Source organism: Meles meles, chromosome 11 (assembly GCF_922984935.1).
Source record: "Meles meles chromosome 11, mMelMel3.1 paternal haplotype, whole genome shotgun sequence".
In the NCBI taxonomy this organism is placed as follows: domain Eukaryota; kingdom Metazoa; phylum Chordata; class Mammalia; order Carnivora; family Mustelidae; genus Meles; species Meles meles.
In genome coordinates this window covers 17287886-17306878 of record NC_060076.1, presented here as the reverse complement: position 1 = coordinate 17306878, position 18993 = coordinate 17287886, and the positions used below count along the sequence as shown (strand labels likewise).

The 18993-nt window shown below is 44.3% G+C and overlaps 1 protein-coding gene across 3 annotated transcripts in view; it reads right to left on the bottom strand.

Moving 5' to 3' along the window:
• Positions 1 to 18993, bottom strand: part of ASTN2 (astrotactin 2) — an 875241-nt gene that overhangs the window by 438670 nt on the left and 417578 nt on the right. For 2 of the 3 annotated variants that reach the window (XM_046023052.1, XM_046023054.1), the window contains 3 exons: positions 16316 to 16400; positions 15276 to 15350; positions 14354 to 14491 (listed from right to left, as the gene is read on the bottom strand). In XM_046023052.1, coding sequence (XP_045879008.1) covers positions 14354 to 14491; positions 15276 to 15350; positions 16316 to 16400 — 298 coding nt within the window. The remainder of the gene's footprint in view (positions 1 to 14353; positions 14492 to 15275; positions 15351 to 16315; positions 16401 to 18993) is intronic. The other variant, XM_046023053.1, reaches the window with a different exon arrangement.

The following is an 18993-nucleotide window of genomic DNA, read 5'->3' as shown; positions in this document are numbered from 1 at the left end:
GGGATATGTAGATTCCCTTACTACCTTCTGTCAAGCCTATCAGATACCATATTCACCCCACTGGACTGGACACTCTTACAGTGGACTCATCCCTCCTACAGCACCTGTGTGACCACAGTGTGAAAATGTCAGGCACCTTCTGTGGCTGTTCCATTTCAGTGTGGCTAACCCAGTCTTGTTGTACATGGGAGGATGCTGGCAGGGCTAAAAGATGCCCTGGAGAGGAGGAGGGTGGGAGAGATGCACTGGGGACCCTTACTCTGCTTCCAGAACTCTCTGCCTAAGATGCCTGGCATGTTAGGTGTCTGGCACGGCTTGCTAGGACTGGCTGGGATGGCCGTGCATGCTTCTCCCTTCCCCCCAAAACCATTCTCTTGCATATCCTTATTCTTTTTTTTCCTTAAAAAACAACAACAACATCAACAACACTGTAGTAATCTATACTTATCATTTACTATCTTCATCTTCCTTGAGTATATAGCTTAGTGACATCCCGTATACTTATTGTGCTACGGTCCCTGCCATCCACCTCCAGAACTTCTTCATCATGGAAACGGACGCTCTAAACCTCTTCAACAATCACCCCACTCCTCACTCCGCTCTCCACTCAGGCCTTGGCAACCATCATTCTCCTTCCCTCTCTAGGATTTTTGGCTATTCTAAGTACCTTGTAGAAGTAGAATTGCATAGTGTTTGTCCTTTTGTGATGGGCTTATTTCACTTAGTGTATCCTCAGGGTTCAGCCATGTTGTAGCAGGTGTCAGAATTCTTTTCTTTTTTAAGGCTGAATAATAGCCCATTCCATGCATGTACCACGTTTTGCCTATCTGTTCAACTATGGATGGACACTTGAGTTGTTTCCAGGTCTTAGCTGTTGTGCACAATGATATGAATCTCTGATCCCCTTCTGAAGCAACTTTGAGTTACATTCCAATGACTCAATCATCATGCATTTACTGAGTAGTTACTGAAGGCAAAGTCCCAAGAAGGGAAGATGGAGTTTGGAAAGAGCATGAATCACAACCCCCTTTAAATTGGCAACATGTTCTTGAAAAGCCTCACGAAGGATCCCTACGATAGTCAAGATTTTTTGTGCCAAACCCATCTTACGTTGACTCACTTGATTCTCAAAGCAATCTGATGGGATCGGCAACTACATTTATTTTGTAAATGTGGAAACAGGCAGAGTAAGGTAAGACAAAAACAAAAACAAAAACCCTGCCCACACTTACCCAGATGGGGTTGCACTGCTGGGATTTGAGTGATCCTAGCAGTCCAGCCTGGGCCACGAATATCTGGGCTATTCTGAACGAGAGTTCCAAAAAGGCTAGGTGGCTATGAAGGTAGAAAACCAGAAGAAATCTTTTCCACTGCTTTTTCTCATTGCTACTTCCTTTTCCTCCCCTGCCAGTTCTAGGGGATCCTATAGCTCTACTCACCCAGGATTTGTCCCTCCTCTGCAGTATCCAAACATGCCCTTTCTATCCAATCTTGCACCTTCCATAAGTGCTGTGTGCCTTCTAGAGGGCCGAGGAGACAGAATGTGGAACTCAGCAGCAGCTGACCTGACTCAGCAGTTGGCTGGAGAGAGACCAGCTTTCCTCCGCTCTGCCCTTCCCAAAGAATGTGTGTGCCATCACGCCCCATCCCTTTCTCTGATATTTGGTGTCATTTGTACACAATGACTGTGTACCTGTGAACTTCAGTGGGCCAATGTGGTACTTCTTGAAGTACCAAGGAGCGCTGGTTCTGAGCCTGCACCTCATGAGATAACCACTGGGGAGACTGTGTGTAGACCCCGCTTCCTAAAGACTTCTGACACTCATTAACATCTTAATGTTCTCAGAAACGCTTCTGCCAAGGAAATCAATGTAGCAACTTCATTTATCATAGGATTTCTTAAAACTTTCAAATTAGAGAAATCTCCTTTTTTTATTTTAAATTTTGTTACATTTCCTAACCCCAAAGTACTGGTATTATTTGGAACCCCTCTAAGACAAGATGGATTTTATAATAAACAACAAACACAGGGAGGCAGGAAGTTCCGATAGGGATGTTTGACACTAAGGATATTTATGTGTAAGGAGGTTGGGTGATGCTCAGAGACAGTACCAAAAAATTGTTGAGCAATTTATGGGTAATGTGAAAATATCCCCACGACTGTGCCACTGTAACCACATGAACCTCAGGTCATCAAAATGTTCTGTATCCTTTCTCTGAGGCACTGATTATCCCTAGAACTGGCTAAGATTCAGGCCTTGACCTCCAGGATCACATATCAGATACGAGGTAGGGGTAGGCTGGGAGTACTCCCCTACAGTTAACTATAATTATAACGTCCTATAACTGGCAGGCACAATGGGAGAAGGGGGTCATGACTCCAGTGGGCAGAAGGAGGACATGTTCTGGAAAGCTTGCTCAGAGGAGGTGCCACTTCTGCAAGACTGTAGTGGAAGAGGTGTAGTGTGCCACACACATGGCGGGCTGTAGGGATATGACGACATTTTAGGCAGAGGAATAACATGGGTGAAGACAATGAGATAGGAAAGCGTCTGGAGTTTTGAGGGAATGGCAAATGGGGACATGGTGGGACATGAGATCACAAGGGGATGGTGGCCAGATTCTGAAGTGTTATGTGCCTGGTGAACTGGTTTGAATTTTGACTCTGGTTGAAATGGTTTGATCTTAAAACTGTGGGAGGGAAGGTTGAGAGGCTCTAAATCATTTTAGCAGGAGATGGGCCCTGGCCCAATCTGAGCAGAGGTTGAATTGAGCATGTGTACGGGGATCCATTGGGGACTGAAAGCAGGGAGACTCTCTGGTGGGGGCTGAACCTGGGAGTGTCAGGGAAGATAGAGAGACATGGCCATTTTGAGGATATTGAAGGCAGAATGGAAAGGTCGTCCATTTGATCCTGAGTCACTTCCATTTCTTCCTCCACGTCAGCCCTCAGCTCATCCTTACCCTGCTTGGGGGCCTCAGGAGGCTGACTTTGGTGGACAGACCCAATGCACTCTCTTCTCTGGGCTCCCATCATGTCAGCCAATGGCAGGGTTGAGGGCAGGGAACATCAGCAGAAGGTCTAATGGGAAGTGGTGGAGCGACATTGGGACATTCCTTCCCCTGACTTTTATCCTGTCTGTCTCTTGAATGAAGGCCATAGTTCTTGTCAGGCAGGATTTTCCATGCGATTCTTTCTCCAGGTTCTGGTAATTTCACCCTAACCTTAACCCACTGACACCAGCCAGTCTACTGCACACCCCTTGTTGCTTTTCTAGAACTTCTCCCCAACTCTATGAATAACCCCCTTTTAAACTTTCCCTACCTTGAGCAACCCACCTGCTTTTGCTGGGACCCTCTTTGATATTGGTTTCCTTGGTGAGTGAGGGGGAAAAAAGTTAAGCCTAATATCTAGATCAGTTCATTAGAGAAATATCCTAATCATCTTCCTGACCAGACTGCATTGGTGCATGTATGGGCGTGTTGGATAAAAGGGGGGACTGGGACTTATCTGGCAGAGAAAGATGCACTAAGAGAAATGGGTGATCCTACTCAACTCCAATGAGTGGGTCTTAGAAGGCAAAATGATCGCTAATTTAGTTTATCTTGGTGATCAGTATCCCTGAGTTGCTGCTTGAGTAATTTAAAGCCTGGCTGATTTAGGTGAGACCAGAGCAAGGATATCAAAGAGAACATTGTGAGCCCATTGTGAGAACATGGCTGACAACACAGTGGGAGGCCATGAGACATGTGTAGGCAGAGGGTGGATTCTGCTGACCTAGAACCGTCCATGTAAGGGCATGGGGATGGAAAAAATGACTCAGAAGGTCACTTCCATTGGTGAGCTTATAATTATGTCAACATGCCCTTGGAATTCTAGGATGAAGTTTGAGACCCCTGTAATGTGGGTGGTTTGTTTACAGCTTAAATTAGAGTGTTCCATTTTTAATACATTACAAGTGACAATGAGAGTGCCAGACAGCATCCAGGAAGCACCTATATGGAGGCCTCAACTCTGCCTCAAGCCAGAAATCTATTTCAGGAAACTTTTTGGAACCAAGATGAAATTATCCAAATATACCCCCTGAGATAACAGATAGATGGATAAAAACAGATAGAGTAAGCTCCATTTCTAATTCATCCTCAATATCTCTATCCACATGACATATCTAACTCCTGCATCTCAGCAACCAGAAATCTCTCTTCATTTTACTGGGGAATACAACCTTCAAGTCATAAGATGTAGAACTAGGAGGACCTCTAAACACCTCCAAGTTCAGAGTTGGCAAACACCTGACCCTTCTGTCACAACTCCCATCCAATACTGAAGGCCGGCATTATACGCTGATCATGACCCTTTTCCCAGCTGAGTCTGGTCTGTAGCCTCAGAAATCTTCCCACTGTAATATCATAGGCAGCCCCAACCCATTAACTGGAGTAAGCACGTAAGATGTCCCATAGCTGCCATCTGTGATTCAGTCCAGTCTGTAAAGTGGGTGAATAACTAGAAGCCCAGGGAAGGTTCTGAAGACATGGACTGGAGTAGATGTCAGTCCATGGTCCTCACCCCCTTGCTTCCGTGGCTGTGTCTGTACTTTGTGATCCTGCTCCCTAATCAGAGACGGCTCATCTGGAGGGGAGCTCTAACCCATGCCAGGCCAATAAGGTTTCTTCTCTAGGATTTTTCAAACTGCAACTCACAGAAGAGAAGCATTCACTTGTTGGGGGTAAGAACACAAAAGTCTGGGGACTCATGGTTCTCATAACCCCTGCCAATGGCGGGGGGGATAGTAGGGAGGATGAAGCTGTTCAGTAGGAGAGAAAGAAGCCATCATAGGATGAGGAAGAAGCAAGACAGAATCCTCATGTCATGTAATGCCTCAACCCCCCCTCCCTCTGTGCCTCAGCTAATCTCCCTCTCTTCCCATGGTACCCTTCTAATACCATTGTCATTAGGCTCATTTGAATTGAGATTCTGTCTCCTGAAACCAAAAACATGCTAACTGATAGTAAGCAGAAAGGGTTTCAACACAGTGCAGTAGACGAGGGAGGCATCATGGCTGTCGTAGGTTCCTGAGATCAGAGGCTCTGTGTTCAAATCCCAACCCTTCCCACCATCCATGCTGCTTAAGATCTTAAAATGTCAACTCCTCCTCTGTGAAAGGGGGCGGGGGACAAAAGGAGCAATGACCTTGGAAGATGGCTGTAAAGACCACATATGAGATGTTGGGCAGAGGGCCTCTGGCTGGGCAGGCATGTCATTTAAAGCTGTCTTTAGTGTGAAGTCAGGACTCAGACCCAGGTATCCTGACCCCCAGCGCAGGCAGCTTGCCAAATATTGTACTTTCATGTTTCTGTCTCTCTTTCATCTAAAAAGCCGCAGTCCCCTTTCAACATCCGAAGTCCCATTTGAAAAGTGTTTAACTTCTAATGCAGATATAACAAGTCGTTTCTCAGATTCACTGTATCTGCAAAGCCTTCTATAATTCAACATCAAATATTTATTATTACATTTATTAAAGTTTTAATAATTTAGCATTTCCTGCATGTAAGAGAGGAGCTTAGCTAACTGGTTCCCCTTTATCCAACCTGGGTCACTTCAATATTTATATTCCAAAGTCTCCATTTGAGTTTCATTTAGCAGAGACTATGTCGTGGGTCCTCCGCCTGAGCTCACAGTTGGCGCGAGCTACAGCCTCCCCCGTGGCAAAGACTAACAGAAATCTGGTGCTGAATGGTGTTTGAAGAGATTTACCGAGCCTGGGCAGAAACTCATCCTAATAGACTTCACTTTTATTATGATTGCTAAACTGAAATGGGGGAAAATATATATGTCTCCAGGCTCGCTGGCTGAGTGACAGGCAGCGAGGATGTGAAGAGATGTGGGGATAGAGTAGCCCCATTTGTGGGAGTGTGGAGACCTTTAAAATAATGTTTCTCAGAGGGGCTTCATCCTTCTAGAAGGAGGGAGGGATGTGGTGGTGCAGGGCAATGCAGGGGAAATGCTAATGGAAGATTCTATGAACCCAGCTGTGAGTGCCAGACAGACTTACCCCTGCTCCCACAGACCCCCCTTTTCCCATTTCATATTTCATCTTTCACTAGTACACAGTGGACCTACACACATGCACACACACACACACACACACACACACACACACACTCTCAAAGCATGGAATGGTCAACAAAGATGAAGACAGAAAATTCAATGGGCTCGGCCTTTAGTCTTACAGAGATTTCCCCCAATCAATAATTCTGAGCAGTCACCAGATAGCTTGAGTCCTGATTTTGCCACTCACTACTCATAATATTTTGGACAAAGAAATTAAATGTTTTGTGCCTCAGTTTCCTTCTCTGTAAATAATAGTGACCCCATCATTGAGTCGTTGTGGGAAGTCAGAACTAGCACAAAGGGCCTAGACAGGGCGTGGCACAAAGGGTTCAATACGTTAGGCATTATTCCTTATGACTGTGGGCTAAGAGTTTAATGGTTATTCGGTTCTCAAAAACATCCAAAGATATACTAACAATTCTCATTTACATTTACGGGCAGGAAACGGTGACTTGGAAAGTTTAAGTCACTTGCCCAAGGGCAGCTAGTGAGTAGTGGAGCTGGGATTTGAACTCAGGCAGTTTGGCTCCAGAACCCACACTATTCCCTTTGGTCAGTATCCTCTCGTCTGTGTTTCAAGTGGGGAAGGAGAGAGTAAGCTCCTTCTTACAACTTCTACTGAAGTTGTCCTGCCCTTTGGGAAAGGATACCCTGTGAGTAATCGGTGAGAAGGGGAAGTGGGTGAAGCATGATGGGCTAGATTCTACATACTGAGGGCTGGGGAACTCTGGTCACAGATTGTGCACCAAGATTCACATCCGGCTCTGTAGGATTCCAAACCTGCTCTCTTTCCAACTGCTTCTTCCCTTTTTGATCTTTTTATTTCTAGAACCAGCACAGCTTCCATGACATAGGGAAGCACCGGGAGTGCGTCTGTTGAGGGTGTCACCTTAGGATGCCCATCCTGCATTTCCAGAACACACTGTATTTGACTGGGGTTATGTCCCGGCAAAAGCCAGATTCTGGGATCTGGAGCATTCACACAGGAGCTCCTGCAGGGGGCGCACTCTTCAAGTGCCCTCAGGGATTCTGCTGATTCTGTGAAGCCAGGTGGCCCACAGAGGAGGAAGGAGAGAGGAGGAGGATGACAGCACAGCTTTTCTGTTTCCTCCCCTCTTCTTGCTGTGCCCTCTGCCAGGCGCCCCCTGGCACCACACTCCAGACACAGTGAGCCAGAGGCTCCCTCATCAAGCATGCTACTTCCAAACCCCATGATTTGTCCACGGAGAGAACACCTGCGGGTTTTGTCCAGTATCCATCCACTGCCTGTCCTGATCTCCCTCTAAGGAACCATCCAACCTACACTCTCAATCCACGTGGTAAAAGTGCCCGCACTCTTGCCAGATGCAAGGGTGGGTCGGTGGCCCAGGTCTGGCTATTTGGAGCACTCTGCCACTGATTCGGGATACCGCCAAATGTCGTCAAACAGGATAAACAGGGCATCACAGCCTGGAGAGGAGCAGCGCGGAGTCAGGTGTCAGACTCTCGGGATTTGAATCATGAGTCTGCTGCTTAAGTTGGCAAGTTATGTGACCTCTTTGTGCCTTAGCTCCCTGCTGCATTAACTGGATCTAATAATGGGTAAAAATTCAATGAGCTCATTGCAGTAAAGCACTTACAACATTGCCATCTTATAAGGATACTTGTTATGGTACTTTGGGCCCATCCACAGAATCCAGGATAATCAGCCTACCTTAAGGGGCTTAAACACTTCTGCAAAGACCCTTTTTTCCAAATAAGGTGGCATTTACAGGTGCTGGGAATCGGTGCTGATATCTTAGGGGTCATTATCAGTCTCCAAGACTGGAGTCAGAAAATGTGTCTTCCCAACAAGTTTCCAGGTATGCTGAATGCTCCCAGGTCCAGGGACCACACACTGAGAACAAGTGACCCCATGACTTCCTGCCCATACTTCCCAGTGTGGCTCAGAGGTCTGTCCTCTGTACAACTTTCCTTTTCATCCTCAGGAGAGCTTACTCCCCTCCACCCTTGTGTCCCTTCTCTGTCCTGATCTTTCCCTCTGTCCTCCTCCACTGTCACCAAGTATGACATCTTTTTGTTTGCAACTTTCGTCTCAGCGAACGCACTGGGATCTCTGTTGGAATGTTTTTCTAGCTCCAATACATAGCCTGGTGTATAGTAGGTGTTCACTAAGCTCTTAGGGCTTGGAACTGAAAGGCCAAAAGAACAAGGAACCATTCCTAATTTTATTCCGAACTAATTCAATGTGGAAACTGTCACCAAGTGAGCAGCATAAGCATTCATTCTGATATCCCATTATTCTTTCAAAATTGTGCAGGAATTAACAGTAGTTCACTGTTTCATTTCCATTGATTTGAGATCATAGAAAAATCACTGAGGGGCTCCAAAAGCTGGGCTTTGTGGATGATTATTATTCCAACTATAATAGCTATTCTTGTATCTCCTATAGAAGAAGAATCGGCTCTGGGTGAAACTGTGAAGAAGGCCCAGTGTGTAGAAATAAGTGTTGTTTGCCATGCTTCTCTCTCCACAAGGATCTTTTATTTCATCTCTTAAGTCAGTATCTTGTTCTGTGCTCCTGGCTAGAGAGATTCCCAAGAGCAGAGGTGGGCCCTATTATCTCTGTATTCCTAGGGTACCTGGCACAGTGCCTGGCACACAGAAGGGGCCCAGCCAAGGTTTTTAGAATTGAAAGGAGGCCGTATGCAATTTAACTAGCCCTCCCTTGTCCACCTTTGAGGCTAACCTCGTTAGTGTCTGAAAATCTCATTCCCAGCAGCTTCCCGCTGGGACAGGCTGGAGCATGGGAGCTGTGCCCCTGGGGACAGTTCTCTTCTTTGGTCCTTCAACTCCTCGGACTTGAAAGCCTTCCCTCTTGCCTTAGATTCTACATAGCCCAAATCTCTCCACAATTCAAGGTTAATTGCTAATGTTCTCTCCTGCAAATATGTTCCTAATTCCTTTGGTCAGGAATTGCTTCCTCCTTCTCCAACCCAACCCACACCCACGCACCGTGCGTGTGCTGTCCATGTGTCCCATCATTCCTTCTGCACACATATTCACACCCATAAAGCCATCAGACCTCCCACACCATATCAGACCTTGGAAGTTCCCTTAAATCTTCCTCAAACATGGCAAAGGAATTGATGTGAGTTTTCAATACTAAGACACTATGGGTTTTAAGACTGGATGTAGCCTTTTATCAAAAGGAGGAGAAAAGAATTAAAAAGACAGAGAACAAAAATCTGTTATACTATGCTATGGTAACAACCAACATAATACTAATGCTTCTAGAAAATTCCCCAAGTGCCAACCTCAGTGTTTACAATGTATCATGTCATTTGATTCTCAACACACCCCTGCATGGTATAATCTTCTGGCTACATTATCCACAAGGAAAAACACATCTCCAGAAACCTCTTCCGTTAAGCAAGTGGTAGCTGTGGGATTTGGACTCGGGCAGTTCAGTTAGGCTCCTGTAGCCTATGCTTTAAAAAGAAAACCGCTTCACATAATAAGCTGTATGTTTAATCAAAATACAGCATATATAGAAAAAAGTATATAAATCGTATCCGTACAGCTTGGTGAATGCTTACGGGCGAAAACACCCATATAACCACCACCCAGATCAAGAGATCATACATTGTCAGCATCACATAAATTGCCACGCTTCTCACAAATCACTGCCCTCTCTCTCCCAAAAGTAATCCTTATCATTTCTTCTAACGGCACAGATTTATTTTTACTGTTTTTGATCTTCACGCAAACACGCTTTTTATGTGTCTTCCATAACTCTCTATTATGTTTGTGAGATTCAGGGACGGCTATGGGTGGGTGGTTGTTCTGGGTAATACTCATCATTAGTAGTATTCCATGTATGACCATTTCATGACTGAGTTTCTGTTTTGTCGCCAATGGGTATTCGTGGGTTTTTTTCCCATCCTTTTTTGGCAGTATAAATGAATGCTGTTATTAGCATTCTTGAATGTATTGCTTGTGGCACATATACAAACATTTCTGCTAGGTATATTATTAGAGGTGGAACTGACAGGTTACACCATATGTGGACATTCAACTCCAGTAGATTCTGCCCAGATTTACATACTGGTCATACTAACTTACATTCCCACTATAAACGTCTGAGAGTTCTAGGTGCTCTACTGCTCACAAAACATTTATTATCATCAGTTGTTTTAAATTTAGCCACTCAACTGGAAAGAGCCTATACATTTTTTAAAATTTCATTTATTTATTTGAGAGAAAGAGAGACAGAGATAGAGAGAGCACCAGTGGGAAGTGGAGGGGGAAGCAGACTCCCACTGAGCAGGGAGCCTGAGGCAAGGCTCCATCCCAGGACCCTGGGATCATGACTTGAGCCTAAGGCAAATGCTTAACTAACTGAGCCACCCAGGGTTCCCAGAGTCCATACATTTGACCGCTAAACTGCTCTGCCTTCCACAGTGTAAGATTCTGTACTTTTCAAATAACTTGCCATAAACTAAAACATAACAACAAAAATCAATAGGCAAAGCATCTTTAAGTTTTCCTTCCAATTCTGTTAAATGCTTATCTTTTTCCTTTCTGACTTGACTTTGGGACAGCCTTTCCTCTCATCTCTTGGTTGTGATTCTCTGGCTTATTATTGGCTATCTATAATTATGATCTATTATTTATTAATTTCTAACACATCATCTGACTGGAACTTATTAATTCTTTAAACACCGATGATCACTTGCCTGACCAATGTTATGTCAAATGAGCTTTATTAGTGCAGCCTGGAAAACTCAACCTCCATAGCATGATTTCTTTTGAATGGTGATGATTACAATCTTTTATCCTCCCTTGCAGGGAAGCCAATGGGCATTGGTGGGAGGTAAGATGAAGGTAAGACATAAAGGGCTGTCTGCTCTTGCTCTGAGACCAGATGAATGGATGTGGGCACCCCCAAGCAGGATAAAAATCTAGTGCCCTAATCAAACCAAATATTCTTCAAATATTTGTGTACTTTTTTTTTTTAAAGGAGAAGCTTAGTGGTTTGTGAAGAAAGGGTTGAGAGGGATTACCCATTGCTGCAAAACACCATCCCTCTCTCCCAACCTGAACAGTTCTATTCTGGCCCCAAGTTGGTGCGAGGGTGTGTTCCATGTGACCAGGCAAAACGTTCTTAGCAGGAGTTGAGAAGCATCTCGTTGTTACTGGCTCATGCCCCTTGAAGCTCTCAACTCTTTCAACTTACTGCTATATTCCTTCCAAAGACATAAAATACTCTCTCTGAAATGCATGCTAGTACTTAACACTTTTTTCAATTTTTTTTTTTTACATTTCCAAAGATGTTTTACAGTCACTATAGATGAATATTCTGGGCCCTATTTTGTCTGGCTTGCCATTCGGTATAATTCAGATTGGATCAGAAAAAGCAGCTGAGTCATGCTGTGGATTATGGTCATTCTCTACAGACCTCCTCCCTGATTCTGCCTTCCCCACCATCATCAGTTTCTACTTGAACTCTACGGTAGTTGGAATTCAATTCAGTGAACCTTGGCATAATGCAACACTGAGAATATATTATATACCAGTGTTTACATATCTTAAGTTATTCAATCATTACAACTCTTGGGAGATGTTTTAATAAAATAGTTAAGAACATGGGTTCTAGAGCTGAAGAGATGATGAGTTGAACCTTGGCTTTATCACTTACTGGTGAAGGCATCACCCTTATGCCTCAGATTTTTTTTTTAAATCTGGATTAAAATAATAATCACATCACATCACCCTAAGGGGTTGTTATAAGAATATCATGGATAGGGGCTCCTGGGTGGCTCAGTGGGTTAAATCCTCTGCCTTCAGCTCAGGTCATGATCCCAGAGTCCTGGAATCGAGCCCCACATCAGGCTCTCTGCTCAGCGGGGTCCCGCTTCTCTCTCTCTCTGCCTGCCTCTCTGCCTACTTGTGATCTCTGTCTGTCAAATAAATAAATAAAATCTTGAAAAAAATATATCATGGACAATGTTAGCAAATGTTTGGCATGTAGTAAATAATTAATGGCTATGGGTTATTATTATTGTTAAACTATGTGAAAAAGGCACTATTAATATCCACATGTTGTTAAGAAAATGGAAAGTTAGCAAGTTGGATTTGGACTATGGATCACATAGTCCATACATGGTAGAGATGGAATTCTAACCCAGACCCATTCAACTCCAGAGGGAATGTTATCATCAGCCAGTCTGACATTTGTAGCTTCACTGAAACTACAAATTCAATGTCAACAGTACAGAACTCAGAACAGAGCTAAGGGAGACCTCAATCAAGGTCACTGGGTCTCCTTGAGAGTAGTTCTTCAACCAGATGGTCTTTGCTCCATCTTTGAAAATATGCAATACAGATAAACCACAGCCCATGCTTTACTGAAGCCTCACTGACTTCAAGTCTATCCAGAACAGAAATAACAGTAATTTACCATGAAAATGTGTGTATGTAAAACCACCTTAGTTCTTAATAATTATCACTTCATTTCCTAAGCGCTATCTCTTAACAAACTATTCTTTTTTAAAAACTACCTCTTTGGGGAAATAACAACCTAAAAAATCATGCTCGGTTCCTCTGTCCATGAACAGTTGAGAAGGTGGAGATAAAACAAATCACAAAGCAGAGACCAACCCAAACACAACCCAAGGTGTTGGGTTTGACAGCTTCCTATCAAGATGCCACAGACATACTGATAACATCCTGATTCAGAATGGCCCAAAGCCAGCTGAGCACAATCACAAGGAGTTGGGTGCTAAGGCATGATTCTCAGTTCCAAATGAGGGGCTGTCTATAAGCCAGTTTTAAAAGGAAAAATGGAGGGGCGCTTGGATGGCTCAGTCAGTTAAGCGTCTGACTATTGATTTTGGCTCAGGTCATGACCTTAGGGTCGTGAGTTCAAGCCCCGTATCAGGCTCCATGCTGGGCAGGGAGTCTGCTTAAGATTCTCTCTCTCAGAATAAATGAAACAAGATGGGATTGGGAGGGAGACAAACCATAAATGACTCTTAATCTCACAAAACAAACTGGGGGTTGCTGCGGGGAGGTGGGATTGGGGGAGGGGGAGCGGGCTATGGACATTGGGGAGGGGAAGCGAACCATAAGAGACTATGGACTCTGAAAAACAACCTGAGGGTTTTGAAGGGTCAGGGGTGAGAGGTTGGGGCAACCTGAGGGTTTTGAAGGGTCAGGGGTGGGAGGTTGGGGGAACAGGTGGTGGGTAATGGAGAGGGCACGTTTTGCATGGAGCACTGGGTGTTGTGCAAAAAGAACGAATACTGTTACGCTGAAAAAATAAATAAAATGACAAAATCCCAAAAAAAAAAAAAAAAAAGATTCTCTCTCTCCCTCTGCCCCTACACATACTCTGACCTCCCTTTATGCATTCTCTCTCTCTCACTCAAAAAAAAAAAAAAAAATGTAAAATCAGAGTCCATTTTTGGTAACATTAAAATTTCTGGAATGCTTCCCCTAATCAAACTGGAGTGGGTGGGGGACCCAAAACCGCCTCCACTAGAAAGCTCCAGAATAGCAATGGAATCAGATCTAAGACCACTGGTTTAATTAAATCAATAAACATCTAGTAGTTGTCCAATATGTACTGGGAACTGGAGATTAGAAAGCGAAGTAAGTTATTTGCTTTGACCTTGAGAGAGTCACCACATAATGGGACAGAATGATATGTAAGCAACTAATTACAACACAGTAGAGTGAGTCTATAATGAAGTTAACTACAAGGTGCAAAACATGTAAGAAGATATAGTCGCCATCCCTTATGAATAAAGAACAAATAAATTTGACCCGGACATCAAGAACCTATGGATTAGCCCAAAGTCTGCTCCCAGTACCAGAGTCATAATAGAAAGCATCTCATTCTCTAATCTTTCACCTTCATGATTCTCCAGTATACTATTAAGTAATGTTCTTTTATAAGACATAATCATTAATAATCCCAGGATGAGCCAGATAATGTGTTAGCCTCACTCATATTTTATATAAACCCAGAAGGAATGCAATGATGTTGAAATATAAGGCACTGAGGCCCACCAATGGAGCACATTTTTAGGAGGGTGAACCTACAGGGGACAGTCCTTCACATCACCTGCTAGGCAGGTGCCTACTTCAACAATACGAGGACCACTTCTTTGCATGAGTCCCCATGATGCTGAAACAGAGAGGCTTCCAGTGTGTCCAAGAGTCCTCGATAGAGGACACAGGGGATGACTTCCCTACCTGACATCCGCAGGGTCTTCCGTGACGAGCACATCTGTCTTGCAGCTGGCCAGCGGGTTGATGGACAGCTCCACAGGAGGAACCACGAAGCTTTTGCTGACGGGAAGCCAGAGTCCTTGGCCCAAGCTGAAAGTAGACCTGCAATGTAAGAGTTTCCATTGGGGAACTCCCTGGGAAGCAGAGAGAAAAACAGCAAATAGGGGCCCCTCCTCTACCCTTCTAGGACCATTTCTGACCTCCCCACCCAACTGAGTCCCCTAACTTCTCTCAGGCAAAATTTTGGCCAACCTTGCCCACACCTGGATAGTCATCTCTTAAACCTATTAATCATTCAGCCCACGCATTGCATTGCATTGCTGGTTTTCTTTTCCTGACCACCTGTCCCGACTCCCAATAAACTGTGGGCTCTGTGAAGAGAGGGACCATTTCAGCTTCACTTTCCCGAGCAATGCCCAGAGCCAACAGGGGCTCTATAAGTGACTGCTAAGTCAGCCAGCACAGTCTGCACAAAGGTGAAGAGCATGGACTCTGAATCAATTTGAACCAAAATCTGATTCCCAGTTCGCCACTTAATCTGCTGTATGTCTTTATCAGCTGAAGTACTGAGGTTTCACATATGATTCTGTGGAGGTGGTGGGAAGAGGTTCTATGGCTGGAGAATATTTTTAAAGCACTGGACTGGATAATCAGCCATGTCTTCCCTGTTCAGATATCTGAGTCCGTAAGTCTAGATGCCAGACAAATGGGAATTCGATTCCCATAGCAACCCGGGCCATGATGGTACATTCATGCCAATGGGAGTTCCTCAGCACTCAGCACAACCTAAAGCTCACAGGCACCACTGACTGCGGGTGCGTGGCTATGGCTCCCCAGTCCCTCCTCCGTTCCCCAGCAGCATGTCCCAACAAGACTGTCAACTCACCTGAGAATCTTTTCAGGGGCTTGTTCTCCTGTTACTAGGTCATAGCCCCTCTCAAGTGTAGTGTAAGGCCAAGGTCTGCAGGAAGAACAGGAGGGAAAGGAAAGGGAACAGGAGATGATATGAGTCAGATGGGATTCACAGGGGGACACTGCTCAAACGTATCTTTACAGACAACCAAATTTCACAGAAGTAATTGCATTTGACCCTTACACAGCACTGGGCTTAGGAGCTCTGACTTCCCACATGGTCAAAAATCTACCTATCACTTTTGATTCCCCCAAACCCTAACTACCAATAGCCTACTGTTTTATTTTGTTGTTGTTGTTGTTGTTAAGTAAGCTCCACACCCTTGCCCATGACCTTGAGAGCAAGAGTCACGTGCTCTACCAACTGAGCCAGCCAGGCCTCCCACTAATAGCCTATTGTTGGCTGGAGGCCTTACTGATAACATAATCAGTTGATTAACACATACTTCATAGGTTATATGTATTATATGCTTTATTGTTATAATAAAGTAGGCTAAATAAGAGGAAATGTTATGAAAAATCATAAAGAAAATACATTTACAGTCCTGTACTGTATTTATTGGAAAAAAAAATCTGCACGTAAGTGGGCCTGTGTGGTTTAAACTCATGTTGTTCAACTCACATACTGGGTAAAACTCTTTATAAGAGAATGTCTCCATCTCACAGAAGGACTCAGCCTTTTAAAGACCACTTGTCTGTTTTTGGAGTTTATGGACGAAAACCCCATTTTCTTTCTGTATTAGTCTGGTTAAGAAAGTGTCCATTGATTACTTACGGTCTGGGAGGGGGAGTTCAATTTGAGACTTTGTTCTCTACAGCAGTCATCGATCGTGTCCCTTTACTACTAAATTGTGATTCGGTGGGAAATGGGGTTCATCGCCCATCGAGCCTTACAAGAACACAACTTGTAGAGAAAAGTTCTCTTTGTGGAGCAGTTCTGGGGCCTGGAGTCACAGAGCAGAGGAGCGGGGATGGCCTTCCACTGTCCCTGCTGCAATGTCCTTCACTACTCACCCTTCACTCTGTCCCCAGTCGCTGCGTACACACAGATGTCTGTGAACTGGGTCGGGGGCATAGCCTTCATGACAGCTGCACTCTCCTGGAGGCAAGAAGAGAAAGGCGTGTGTGAATTACTACTTGCCCCAAACAGCATTCTCCCCTGGCTTCCTCGTTTTCTCAGTGGGCTGCCTGGCTTTAGAAAAGGCCCAGGGAAAGAGCCTATTCTGGTCTACCCACCACTGTGGTTCATAGTTCATTCATTTGTTCATCTGGCCATGGACTCATTCAACAAGTCCTGATCCTTGCTGGGTTCTCCCGCCCACGCTGAGGATGCACAGATAGGACACTGACAGGCCTCACAGGTTAATGAGGGGAAACAGAAGTGACCTGGTGGCTGCAAATGGAGGTCCTAATTTCAAATATTTAAATTATGATAAAGTACATTTGCACTAAGAGTATAATCAGACATTTGGATTCTCTCCACTTTAATGAATAATTCACGTCCAGCCATAAGCCCCAAATCAAATGTCACCTCCTCCAAGATATCTTTGACTTCCCCTCCTAGACAGTTTGTTCTCGTCTATCCTTTCCAGATTTTGTTTTGTTTGTTGTTATTGATGTCTTGGTTAGTTTTTCTTTCTTCCTCTTCCTCCCCACCTTTCCCCTCTTGTTCCCTTCTTCTTCATCCATCCGTCCATCCATCTGTCCATCCATCCATCTATCCATTCAGGTATCCATGCATCATTTTATTATGGCCATCTCATATGCCTGATTGCATGAATGCTTGCTAGTATCCCACACGGCCTTTAGTGTCTTATCCCTTTGGCCAAGCTCACTTCACGTGGCCGGCCCATGTCTAGTTTCCTTGTACATCTTCAGAGTTCAGAATTCTAGAAGCATCTTCCAAACGCTGTCCTACCCTCTTCAGTTATCAGTCCTGCTCCACTGTACACTCCTTAAGGTTGAGAGGATTAAGGTTCAATTTGTTAATGGCTTTTCCTAAGATGGACCTGTTATGGGCCACAGACGGTGGTCCACAGCTTAGGAGATGCTGGTAGGAACTGCGCTGACTTAGCGTACTGCCTAGAACTGAGTAGGTGCTCAATACTGTGAGTAGAATAAATAATTAACTATCTATGATGGCTCATAAATTCCTAGACTATTGCTGTCAGGTTGCCTTCTTTCTCGTCTTTCAGGTGATTATGCTTATACACTCATGGACGTGCACACACACACATGAACCTGCAACTCTTCAAACCTAGTGATTCTGATTGGCCTTACCTGAGAGTGTTTGAACCATGTTTCCTGGAAACGTATAATTCCGTGGGAGAGAGTTCCGTTAGGAAATTTCCGTTAGGAAATTTGCAACTCTTAGATTTTAATTTCCCCTAAAAATTTTTATTTTTAAGTCTCATTAATAGTAAAAAAAAAAAAAAAAAAATGAAGGCTAAACGTTCAGATGTTACATACTAGAATTTAGGACACGGGAGAGCACAGTCACATTCAGTCCAGTTGCCAGGTAAACACATTTTATGCAAACCTCATTTAAAACCACCACCACCAAGCAAACAAAAACATCTTCTCTTGTCATCTCTGTTTCATCGAGGAAGATACAAGAGACTAGGAGTCGTAGGAGCCAAAGAGCTTACAAACCCATGCTTTCTACAACTACCCATCTTGCAAATCGAGGTTTTTTTTTTCAATCTTGGGTTACCAAAACAAAACACAGCAGGGAATATATATTAGGGCAACAGAACTATTACCCATTACTTCTGATTTCAAGACGTTTGTATTCATCAACAAACCTTAATGTTTTCACTGATTCACTAAAAATGTTATGTGTTTGACCTTATACAAAGCATCCCAACTTTTAAAAAAACCCTGTCTAATTTGTTTGATACATTATGATGATGCTTAATCTTTGTAACCCCGGCATCAGCAAGTATCTGGCAAAGAGCCTGGGACTGATAAATGTTGGTTGAACTGAAATGGTGGTAAGGCAGAATAAGGAGTGAAGGATGGGTCAGAGATAGCACTGAAAATATTCAGAATAGGATTGCTGGAAGGAGAGAGAGAGGGGGATCTACCTTTCCTCTTCTCTGGATACCTGGTAAAGAGAGGATGGGGCTGCTCTCAGGCAGGGATGCTCTCTGTAACTCTCCTCTCCAATAACAAGTTCGAGTCTTCCAACAGAAGTGTGTGCTTTAAGTGTGTGCAACCTGGGGAGCTGGCTGTTGCCGGAGGTGAGGAGAATGGAGGAAGAGGGCTGAGATCCTTGAGATCTGGGTGAGAATAATTTACCAAAAAAGGGTCGGGGGTAGGAGTCACTAATCATGTGTTAAAATGGGACAGCCCCATCATGAAATATTCACCACTTTAAATATGTCTAATATTAAATATTAAAAGTCCTGGCATTTGTCCTCGAGACTCTCAGGGCTGATTTATGATCTGCCACAACCACAGACCTCATGATTCATAATGGAAGAGGTATGTGGTTGCCCCTGGTCCAGGGACAGGAAGTCAGGCTGGAGTGGGCAAGACCGGACGGGAAAGGAGAGGCTTTCCTCTTCAGGGAAAGGGCACAGCGTGGGTTCTTACTTCTCCAATCTGTGACTCTGCAGGAAAGGGCACAGGTCCACTGTCCTCTTCCCCTCCTCTGGGAATAAGACTGAGAATGAGGAATCTATAAAGAG